The 11,056-nt window shown below is 45.3% G+C and overlaps 1 protein-coding gene across 1 annotated transcript; it reads right to left on the bottom strand.

Moving 5' to 3' along the window:
- Positions 1–350: 350 nt before the first annotated feature.
- Positions 351–3,193, bottom strand: LOC111674147. The gene is made up of 5 exons (XM_023433467.1): positions 3,127–3,193; positions 2,895–3,040; positions 1,157–1,339; positions 753–960; positions 351–400 (listed from the first exon to the last, which is right to left on the bottom strand). The coding sequence occupies exons 1-5, from the start codon at positions 3,191–3,193 to the stop codon at positions 351–353; spliced, it is 654 nt and encodes a 217-aa protein (XP_023289235.1).
- Between the last annotated feature and the right edge of the window lie 7,863 nt (positions 3,194–11,056).

Consider the following 11,056-nt stretch of genomic DNA (forward strand, 5'->3'; position numbering starts at 1 on the left):
AATGTAACAAATATTTTGAATTTGCCACAAATTTTCGACAGTTGGATACATTTTCCAAGGAACATAGGGGAGGCAGAACAGTTGCGTAACAGGTGAGGGAGAACTTAACTTATATTTTGTATAGTAATGTCTATACATATTCTACTATATTTAGCTTACTTTTTCAGATTTTGGGTGGAACACCGCTTTCCTGGAGTAATTGGTTGCATAGATTGTACACATGTAGCGATTTTCCCACCTTCAAAAGATGACCAACAATTTCCGGAACATATTTACGTTAATAGAAAAGGATATCACTCGATTAACGTCCAGTTGGTAAGAAAATAAAATTATAAAATTAAACCAGACATTTATGTAGATAATGCTATTAAAATATAATTTGCAGATATGTGATCCAGATCTGAAAATAATAAATGTAANACTTAAGTATAATGATTTTTGGTACAAATATTGCACCTCAGTCTTCTTGCTAATTGCAGTCTATAGGAACCTTTTTGACGTTGTCGTTACTTACATTCATAAAGCTTATCCTACGTATTGCTTTTTTTCATCACTAATTGTTCTAATAATACGGTAATTTTCTTTTGCTATCACGCTTCTCTGCTTAAGCTCTAATTCAATTTTATATAGTTTCAGTTTTTCTTCGTAATAATTTTTGTTTACATCGTATTGTTGTTGAGAAATTGCAGCTAATTTCTCCGTTTGGTTTATCGATTTTTCAAATCTTTTTGCCGCATTTGTTTTCGGGATACCTTTTTTCTTATTTCTTGCCGGAATTTTTAGTGAGGTATTATAAGTTGTCGGGAACTCTTCTGTCATGACTGTTTCTGTATTTATCTGTTTTTTGTAATTGTTATTGACATCTTGATTTTCCTTATTTTCTTCGACATGTAATACGCTGGCATTTATATACTCATCCAGATATACAGTTTCGTAATTTTCAGAGTCATCACCCCAGTCCTGTCAAGAAAACGACATCGATAAGAACAAATCCAAGGGAGTGAATCACCTATAATAAAAAATGGAAATTGTCTGATTTTTTATCAGACGTTGCTGTTATTCCCAAGAAAGGAATTTAATTTCACATTTAATCCCATATTTCCGGCACTATATTTTCTTTAAAAAGTTATAGTAAAACATAAGAACGATTGCTTACAAAGTTTCCGGTGGATTCCTTAACGGTTTGATGACCTTCTGCAGCCGTTGTACCTATTAACGTTAAAACACGTTCTTCAAATTGTAATAATGTTTGGCCAGAAGGTCCACCGCCAGTTCCTTGCGTGTACTTTTTAATCGCTGCACTTTTCCCTTTCGTTGAAGTTCGGATATCTTGCCAAGTCTGTAAAGTTTCGCACCAAATACATGTGTTTTATCGGATGAAGGCACTATTGATAATTTGAAATAGTATTTGCTAATCCATTGTGACGGATTTTTGTCCGTCCCAGGACCACGACCGCAGTGGACGATACGGGATCTCCGGGAAACTCTAAGGATGGTGTGAGGAGACTAGTATAAGTGCCGTTCTGCTCCAGGACCCCTAGGCACCCGCGGGATCGAGCAAGGGGAGGGACGTGAGGAGGTCGAGGCAGGGGCCCAGACTCCCCAAAACATCCGGGGAGAGGGACCCCTCGTCCCACGGGGGGAATTCTGCGAGGTCACTGGGAGGACGCCCACCCGGAAAGCGGTACATGGACCAATTGAGAGTCTCCCAACCGGGTGGAGCGCTCCGACCGAGGAAGTTCTCCGGCAAGGGCCAGCGGTCTGGTGATCCCAGCGCCTCGATTCGGAGAGGATCGACCTGGTGAGGCCCGGAGGCGCCAAGAGATACGGGTGGCAGGCCTCGCGCGGTGGACAGGCCACAGCCACTGCCGAGGAAGCCGTGGCATTAGTTGATGGGTCGTCCTCCACCACCAAGGTCGGTCCCAGGGGGAGGCCCGCCGGCGGATTCCTTGTCGGCCTCGCGAATTCCCCTACCTCCTTCCGGGGACCCGGTGACAACCCCCGCGACCTCCAAGGTACCGAACGTCCCCTCCCCTGACTCGCCGGGTACGCCGAGGGGGAGAAATATGTCCGGATTTTCGGGTTGCGTAGGATTGTGTAGGAATTCGAAAAGAGAGTCTGACCCGAGTGAGTGCCGCGAGTGGATGTGTGAAGAAGAGGACCGAGGGCGAGGTGCCGGTCGATTGCTCCAGTGAGACATTAGGGTTCCCTTCACGTCCGTTCCAGGAAACTCCAGGGTGAATATGAAGTTCCATACGCTACGGTTCCGATCCGTTTGCCGTATCAGAGTCCCAGGGATCCCAATTTTGCGTCTATTGGTCGAGGCTCATGGCATTACGGACGCCTGCGCGTCCTATGGAAACCTGAGTACGATCACCGAAGGACCTCTTTTCCGGCCGCGATGTACGATCGCGTAAAAATGATGTACTAGAGTATCTGGGAACATCTGAGAATATACAACTTTCTTCATTTTTCGCTGAAGTGTAGCTTTTGTCACCTACTCCCTTAGGTCAGTTACGACCCCGACCCTAACTCTCTACAACTTACCTCCTGAGCGACACGGGACATGCCGTCCGAGTCCTCTCTCGCCGCCCTTCTCTCCGTTTCGTGACATAATTTAGGTGATAAGTTTTCTAATTACGAGTTACGATTCTACTTAGACCGGTTTGTTGGTTCCGGGGACACAAAAATCAACTGGCGCCCATTGGATAGTCGGAGAACGGGGAGGGAGGTGAGAGCGTGGATCGACGAAGGTGCGCGAGATTTTTCAGATGGAGGAAAAATCGCGTTACACTATGCATTGAAAAAAAGTATTCATCCTCCGGCAAGAAATTCAGAATTTTTCTCTTGTGTACAAATACCTTGAGTCGTCCATAGATGTCATGCGTACGTACCGTTCTCCATTGCTTCCACTCCTTTACAACACCCGGAATCGCGTTTAACTGTTCCGTCACTTCCTTCCATAGCTTTTGGGCTTGCTTGTGGGAAAAGGAGGCTGAAAACTTTCCTCTTCGTAATTCCGGGTGTTTCCCCATGAATTCTGTACTTAAAGGTTACTTAGTAAAACACTGTACTAATGCCTCAATAAGCAATGCCGACCTTTCAAGCCGAAAATTCATTACTTACCAATAAGATAATACTTCTGCTCTCCATTAATGTATCCTTGTTTTTCCGACGCTACTTTATCCGCCATATTGGTTTTTGTTTTCTAAACGTTTAATTGCGTGGCAATGTCTACTTGACTGTTAGATTACTGACACGGCTACAGCTTTCTTCTCAAACTTCATCGCTATTGGCTAATGATCTCTGTGGAACTGTGGCAACACCGCACGAATCTCGTATGCGGAATTCCTCGCATATTGCAACTCGAATGATAGTCAGGAATAGAACTCTCAAGCCGCATGCGAGATAAATTATGCAAGATTTTCCGCATACGAGAATTTTCGCATGACTTCAAGAATAAGGTCCCCGATCGCCATCGATTGTTCCACGAGTCCCTCAAGTTCGGTCAACGAAACGAGTCCCCGAAGCTCAGTGCGGTCGACATTCGTCTCGACTTCGAGGCGTAAAACAATTTTCTCGCCGAAACTTCGGCATGCTGCTTAATCCTCCACGATTATATCGTCGAGTACAACCTGATCAGTGGTGGGGTGAGGAAATTGGTATAAAAAGCTCCGATCGCCCCCCAATTGCATAGTAAAGAAATGGAATTCGTCGTGGACTTGCAGGGACTCAAGAAACCGTCGAAGAAGTTCGTTTTAAAGAAGCCGTCTCTAGTTGGAACCGATACCTATTTCACCGAACCTGTAACATTACTGTTTCGACCACCTTGCCCGTGAGAGTGTCTCCCAGTGAAATATAAATGCATCAACTTGTGGCTGGAACGCAATTTTCACGTGATACCCTGGAGCTCGGGCGACATACCGTACAGACGAGGTAAAAATCATCTTCGATCCATCTTACAAGACGCCGTCAGAATCTACGTCAAAGGATTGGAGAAGAAGAACTGGTAAGAGAAACTTGCGGGACATCCCGATCGCATCGTTCATCTCGGGGATTTAAATTGTCCACCGCTGCAAAAGTTGCAAAATAATACGAATACTCGATGTTTGAATCATAACGCGTCGCATTTCAATTGTTCGGCCGAAAATGTTAAATTGTTAAGAATTTGGTTGTAGGAAAATAAACACAGACAATGAAATAATTAATCGAGTATATATTTATTTGATACACACTACAACAGCACACTCCAGACATTGAAATTCAATTTGGTTATACGATCCACCAAGGTATCGTGTGATGAGACGATTTTCTTCGATAGCATTCATCATGTTCGAAAACATTTCGTTCTTCAACACCCTCACCATCCTTGCAGGCAGAAATACCGAGAAACCCTCGTCGATGTTTGCCAGCAATCTCGTTCCATATTTCGTCTGAACGTGCCGTATGCCGCTAAGTTTATAATCCGTGTTAATCTCCAGCTCGACCATCTTCTTCGTTGGCAGAAGATCTTCCAAGCGCCCGACTTTGTTGATTTTTGAGAAATCCATCATATAGACGAAGTTTCTTCAGGTTTTTTATAATACGTTCATGATTGTTTCTCTAATCGATTAACTGTTTCACCTCCGTGACAAGTCGAGGCGCACTTTAAGCTCGCGTTCTTTCCGAATATCTCTCATCGATCGACAGATCGTTTGATTAATGTATAAATCTCGTTACAACTCGCCCTTTATATAGGGAGAGACCTATGAAGGGGTAGGGGTTACCTGAAATCTCTACTGGAAGGCTGTTGAAAAATGTTTCCTTATGCTCGTGCGATCAACGTTCTAGAAAGACTCCAAAAGGTACCAACGAAATTTCTGGTATCGTCTCGCGGACGTCGGAACGCTATAAGCAGATTCCTGGAATCGACCGAAAGGAACGCGGCGGCTGCAAGGGCGAGGGGTCCCCGTTGCATCATCCCGGTCTCTCCGACGTTGCTCGACGTTTGAGCGCGTGGTCGAATGTTCTAGAATGTTCTAGACCGTTCCAGAACTTTCCGGGGGCGGTTACGAAAACGTTACTCGAGGCGTCTCGCGGGGTTCGCACGCGCGCAAGCAACTTAGCATGGACACGTACCCTCTTCCGGTGGCGCCATCTGTGAACGCTTTGGTGAACTACCTCGAATGTGGGGGAAATTCGCGGTATTCTAGTCAAATTCCCAGAATTCTAGGCAAAGTCTCGGAAATAGAGGCTCGACGACGGGTCCGATGACGTCATTTCACGCTCGATGACGGGCAGATAGCATGGACAAGAACCGTCGGGAGTTGTCAAGATGTCGGTAACATGTCGTGCAGGAATCTGTATCCAGAACCGCCACTGTATGTCTACTTTTTATTATTTTTAAATACGATATTTTCGATTTTTTTAAAAATACATAGCGAGAATTCTTCGCTAGCGGAACCACTCTAAAAAATATAGAAGACGCAAACGTTGATTGAACTTTAAGAGGTATAGTTTCGATTGACATTTTACCAAAGTAGCCGTCGCCTTAAGTTTCGCTGGCCTGCAATGAGGCAAATCCGCTACCGCGTACGCGGTGATAAGAATCGACGCTAAGGTCCTTCTCTGAGGTGTGGAATTACATAACGCTCTGCCACCTTCAAATGTACTCTAGCGAACATGAATGCTTTCCATGATGCATCGGCGGCACCGTACTTCCAAGGAAGGCATTCATGTCCAGCACTGTACAACGTCAACTGATTTAACTGGGAGACAGTCGTACGCTGAGATGGGACCTCGTGTTCCGAGGAACCGCGAACCGTATTTTCAGTAGGATTCATTTCTGGGGAAACGTCTATGATTAAAACGGAATAAAATTGGCCGACAATGGATACAAAAATTGTAATGATCGTTGCTAGATCGTGAAATGTAATGCTTTCGTTTCTTAAATACGTAGCGAGAAGTCCTCGCATACGAGCGCGCAGCCACTCCGGCAAAGTTGCTGACACCAGACCTCGCAAACTCATACGATTATTACTCTATATACAATATAGAAGACGCAAACGTTCCTGCGTCCTGAATCATCTTTCTAAGGTTTTTATACAGCGATTTTTGTTCGAATGATTACTTCGCTCGTCGCTCGTGTTTTGGTAACATCGAGGTAATAAAGAGCATTTGAGATTTTGTCTCCCTCCCCCCCCCCCCCCATCCAATTAACCCGGAAAAATAACGAGTGGAGCAACCAACGAGGAATGTTTTGGGTTTACTGCACGTCTTCCGCATCGAACTGCACTCTGGACCAAGAGACGGGGCCTACTCATCCGTTAACATAGTGGCTTCCTAATCACGTCCGATCAAGCCCCGAGTAAGAAGATCCAAAAACAAGGAAACTGGACCCTCTCTCCACGGGCATCTCAAGGATAAGATTCCATATAAAAACTTGACCGAAAAAGAGTACAGGGCTTTTCTGAGAAGGTCTGTCAACCACTCTTCTGCTAAGACCCACCTCTCAGACAGTCCACACTCTGTGCGGCTGTGGTTCTCTGAAGAGCTGACCGTACTGTTTGTAACAGTTGTGCGTTTCGGTATGCCAACATCCACAAGCCAACAATGAGAAGAATGACGGCGCTGCGAATTCCGGATCAGTGGGAGAATCTTAGAAGGCTCCAACCCGAGGGTACGCTTCGGTTTGAAGCCGTTCACTCGCAATTCATCGCAACCGGCTGGATGTTGGAGAGACGTCACCAGAAGTAAAGGCCTTTGTGAATTAAAGGTACAAGTTCTCTTCAAAGAGCTCCACTCATTCACTCTTTCACCCTTTATTACTCTCATTCGAAATCTTTTCCAAATTACTAACCCGCAACAAAATTGGGTATTCACCTTCCAGTAACGACCACTGAATTCTAATTCCTCGTAGTATAAAATCGCAACTCATTAGCTACCCTTGCTGAGTAAGGTAAAGCGCACCTTGCAAGCGAAAAATCTCGCGTCAGCATTCCGCAATTGGTACGCGGACATATATCGTTACACTTCCGCGGGAAGCTAGCGCGCGGCGTCCTTGTCTCATCTCGCGACGATCCGCTTAGCACAGCATATCTTATGCACACCTTGCCCCCATGGATATTGTACACCTTAGATTACAAATAAAACTGTTCAATTGAAAAATAAACGATGACTTATTTCTGTAGAAACCTTAAAAACCCTCCTGTGTTCTCATTGCAACTTTCGAATCCCCCTTTGAGGACCAGAAACCTATTGATCCCTCCAAAGAGGTTGACCTAGCCGCTCGGGTTATCCTCTTCGTATTTCTCAAGTCATATGCTGGTTACGCGTGCGTACGAGTTAATTCTTCTACAATCACTATACCGCTGGGAGGAATCTGCAAAATTTTCCCAGTCTCGCTAACCACTCGGCCGTCACGTAACAGCAGAATTTCTTCGTATTCCTTGGCGAGGACTAGCAGATCTTGTGTGGTACTCTGATCGTAAATTCTTGTATATTCGGTTGAGTGTCTGTTCAGTACTCATGCCGCCATTTCTCCTGATAAGCATCTGTAGGTGGGTGACGAATGGTCGCGCCTTTTCGCCTGCTTTCTGGAGTCAGGTTCTGATTTGGTCGTCTAGTGCTTCTTTGGCGTCTTAAGGCAGGGACGCTCTTTGGAAAGCCTGCGTCAGCTGGCTCCATGATGTCCAGCATTTTTTGTTGTTTCGGGTCCATAGTTGGGCTTCTCCCCTAAATAGTTCTGGGGTGCCTTGCAACATCTCTTCATTTCAAATTCGGTATGCTGCCTGTTGTCCCTCTGTTCGTTCCCTGAACTCGTACAAGTCCTTCCCGTTGAACATGCAGTTCCATTTCCACATCTTTTCTATCGGCAGGTTACGTTCTTCCCGGTTGCAGTATGGGTTGGGGCCGATATCCGGTTTCGTCTCTGGTGTCTGGTGTTACTGGTCCTCCTGTGTTCCATTTTATCCGGTCATCGCTGCTGACGTTTCTGCACTAGGTTGCGACCACTCCTGGATCCGGATATCTTCGAAGTGGTTGTCGACGTACTCCCTGAACCGAGTCCTTCGTTCGTCCAGGGTGCCTAACGTATTCAAACCGAGAGCTTCGATCTCGACACGGGGTCGCTCTTTCTGATGGTCTAGATCCATGATATAGACATCCTGGTTTTCGTACCCTTGGTACAGTGCTTAAGAACTAGCTTCTACGTGGTGTTGTACAATCGCAAAATTAATTCGAGAAAAAAAAACGAATCGGTCACATTTTTAGCTGTGTATCTGGTCGCTTCCTCCACCTAAACTTTACCCTAGCAGGATCACCATGTAACGATAGAACTCGGAGCGCGCGGGTTAGGTGACGTCCTCGTGCACCGCGGTCCACGTTCGGGTCTCTTCCCGCGACAACGGCTCTTTCGGAGCGATTGAGTATCTCCGAGGAGTAATGTTTGAGTGGAGTGAGATAAGCAGGATTTTGGTAACAAAGAAAACTAACGTTTATTCGTTAGTCTGGGTGGCTGCTTATTGCCGGTCGGCGTCGGTTGATTGAGGTCTGGAAACAAAATATTGGAAGCAAAGCGGATACATATGACGACGCGTTTAATCCTAATTACTGCATAACAGAAAGATTTAATGATCTGCAATGATTAATACGAAAAGCAAGAATTGGTTGGTTAATATTTGTAACAATATCATTCAGGCAACGGTAACCGTCTACCTAGTCCTATAGTTTGAACCCTCGGGTCAGGAGAGGCGACTCGACGGTACAGGTTATGTTCGTGTCATCTCGATTGGAATCGGCGATGTAATTTACGCCTATTTGAGGTCTTTTCCCGCTTCCCCATTTCTGTGTAGGCGGGTTTCGTCCTTTCCTACTACTTTGCCTTTGCACTATTTTCCCGGACCTTGTATACTTTTCAGGAAGCTCGCGCGCCTGCGAGAGACACGAGCCGGGGGGTTGCCGCGCAGCGATCGTCGGTCGGCCGCCCGCTTATAGGAGCCGAGCGCCGTTCTGTGGGACCAGGTCGCACTGTTTGTACGAGTCGTGTGGCTCGGATTCAGGCACACAGGTCAGAGGCACACGGCTCGTCATAAACTGCCATTCCAGATTCTGACGAACAGAAAACTAACAAGAGAAGTTCTCCAACACGGAAATTAAAAAAATGTTGGAACTTGGAGAATATGTAGAGCGTGCCTAAGTGAGATACAAGCAATTTTTTTTCGGCGGAAAATCATTTTAACGGGGTGAAATCATCCCCTGAAAATTATACAATTTTCAGTTTTCATTTTATTTCTCGCAAACGATCAGAGATACGACAAAATGTTTCTGATAAAAGATAATTCTCTTAATAAGAGTTATCACATAGCGAAATAAAAAATTCAAAAATTTAAACAATTGCAATAACATTGCAAAATTTTAAATAACAATTTTTATCAGTTCGGTTTCTTCGTGAAATATGACTGTTGTTATGTAGACACTACTTACGAAATAGTCGCGACCCGGTAAACTGAAAGGTAGCTATGGAATTCCATAAATTAGCACACGATTTTGACATACGCTTGCGAAAGGAAGTCTTTAGTCGACCTGACTAAGATCACGCCACCGACGCAAGTAGACCAGGTCGGGATCAACCGGGCCCAAGTGCATCCTGATGACGCTGCAACACATCCTACACCCCTGCAATCACCGCTCTCGTCTAGATCATGGAACCCCCACCAATTGGAGCGCAGTCCCAAATTCGCCGATAAAAACCAACAATCGTTCAGTCAGACAGTCAGTCAGTTAGAAGAAAAGTCAGACTCACACCGAGTCTCACGGTCCCATCATCGTCATCGACCACGAGCATGGAGTTTTTGGTTCTCGGCTCTCAGTTCCTAGCGAGTCTAAGACCGGAACCATCGAACTCGGAACCTGCACCCCGAGCTACAGTTGTGCTGCTTGGTACTCCGGCGATCCAAGAGCATCAAGCAAGGAAGAGACGGCAGCACTACTACATTCGTTGGACGGGAGGCTCCGAAGAGACCTCCAACCCTAGGGCACGTCACGGGCGGTACGTGTTCACGCGCAGTCATCCGGTTGATCGATCTAAGGAGGACGTCCCCGAATTTGGCCGCTGATTTAAGCCATGTACAGGCCCTTTCGCAAGCTCGGGTCACCTTCATTTTTCCATCCTAACCTCATCTTTCATCGTAACTAAAAACACCCGAATTCCATGCCTAGCTCCGGATAACCGAATAGATTAAGTCTTTTTGTATCTCCAAAACATTTCAATATCTTGCCTCGCGCTAGAATCACGCGAACCTCGCAAATTCTGAATGCGAGAAGCGCCATGTTAGCATATTAGGCGTCCAGTGACCTACTGCCAATGACCGTCTCATCGCGTCACCCGAAGCTCCGCAACACGGAACGATACCGAACCGTGAGAATTAGACACGAGCACCTTCGAGGACCCTCACGATTTGTAGAAATACCATCTGACGGAAGACAAATATATTCATTCTCATCAATTTATTGATAACCTCTATTTATTGGGCCCTCCTTAGCTCCCCATTCCTATAAATCCCACCAGAGGATTTGGTCTAGCCGCTCGGGCAATCTCCTCCCAATAATATCTACTCGTTACGTGGACGTACGAGGTAAGACCTCTTTAAGGCAAAACCCGAATATTGCCCTCGGCCTCGCATCCCCTCGGCCGCCACGTAACACTGTATATGGAAAATATAACAACGCAGGCTCGACATAATTTTTTTTATTTACGAAGTTCACCGTTAATTGTGGAAAATACTTCTTCTTGAGGACATTTTTCATAATTTCTTATTATGGTTCTAGTGAACTGCTTGTAACACTAACCTATTTTTTAATATTGCAGGAAATAGCTGAGAATATTAGAAATAATAACCTTTATTGAATGAAGACGTCAATCGCGTAAGACAGTTGTCAACTGTTCCACTGTTTCTGACATTGAATATTCCGAGGAGAATCGGGTAGTATATTACAATATGTAACAATTTGTTTAATCACATATGTCTCGAATGTGTAAGAAACAATAATTGTATGTTTTATTTACGTCATTGTTAAT

The sequence above is a fragment of the Orussus abietinus genome, unplaced genomic scaffold, assembly GCF_000612105.2.
Source record: "Orussus abietinus isolate OABI.00-Male unplaced genomic scaffold, Oabi_2.0 scaffold772, whole genome shotgun sequence".
Classification (NCBI taxonomy): domain Eukaryota; kingdom Metazoa; phylum Arthropoda; class Insecta; order Hymenoptera; family Orussidae; genus Orussus; species Orussus abietinus.